The following is an 888-nucleotide window of genomic DNA, read 5'->3' on the forward strand; positions in this document are numbered from 1 at the left end:
GTGATTGCATGCTTTCTTGCAAAACATTTTGTTCAGATTCAATATTTTGCAAATATTTTGAACAACACGATGCTGTGAGCTCATATGTTACAGCTTTTCTTTTTTTATGTATCATAGGCAACAACAGTGTTTTGTGAGCAGCTGCTGGAGCTCCATCGAGGGCAAGGAATGGAGATCTACTGGAGGGATTCATTTACTTGTCCGTCAGAGGAAGAATACAGACAGATGACCATACGGAGTATGTACACGAACTAGGCTTATCAGGCGATACTTTTCAAGACTTTATTACCTTCTGCTTCTCTTGATTACATATGGGTTGAAGATGCTTTAGGGTCTGATGCTTATTCTATGTTTACCTTGATTAACTAAAAGGTGTAATTTTATGTTTTAATTTTTGGTGTACTATTTTGATTAGAAATATTGCCCAAACTAATACACTAAAACCATAAACATATATGGCCTCTGTCACATATAGGTGATATACACACAAATACTACTTTATAAGCATAAGTGATGCACTGCATAAAACTATATTGACCCACTCATGATGGGAACTCCATGTACCATGCATCAGAATGTACATAGTCATCTGCTTGAGGGAAAAAAATTAGAAGCATGGGAAACATAAATTTAATCCACTCTTTAAGCTCTTGGCTGCATTTGGGTAATGTGGCTAAAAAGAGGCTTTAAGTCTACTTCTGAAGGGCCCTTTTTCCTCAATCACTACATCTAAAGCCAAACAAGCAAACAACTGGTCAGCACACACAACTTAGAGTAGGCTCAACTCTGCATGACATAAATATGTCATTCAAGTGTAGAGGATGGTCTAGCGATGATGTGATGAGACATCACCCCAGAAGGAGTGGGTTCAGGAAACTTTATTCTTGG

At 37.7% G+C, this 888-nt stretch overlaps 1 protein-coding gene across 3 annotated transcripts in view; it reads left to right on the top strand.

Moving 5' to 3' along the window:
* LOC119587032 (geranylgeranyl pyrophosphate synthase-like) overlaps positions 1–888 on the top strand; it is a gene marked incomplete at its 3' end in the record, with an annotated part of 8,206 nt that overhangs the window by 7,064 nt on the left and 254 nt on the right. For all 3 annotated transcript variants that reach the window (XM_037935780.1, XM_037935778.1, XM_037935779.1), the window contains 1 exon segment: positions 118–238. In XM_037935780.1, coding sequence (XP_037791708.1) covers positions 118–238 — 121 coding nt within the window.

The sequence above is a fragment of the Penaeus monodon genome, chromosome 22, assembly GCF_015228065.2.
Source record: "Penaeus monodon isolate SGIC_2016 chromosome 22, NSTDA_Pmon_1, whole genome shotgun sequence".
Classification (NCBI taxonomy): domain Eukaryota; kingdom Metazoa; phylum Arthropoda; class Malacostraca; order Decapoda; family Penaeidae; genus Penaeus; species Penaeus monodon.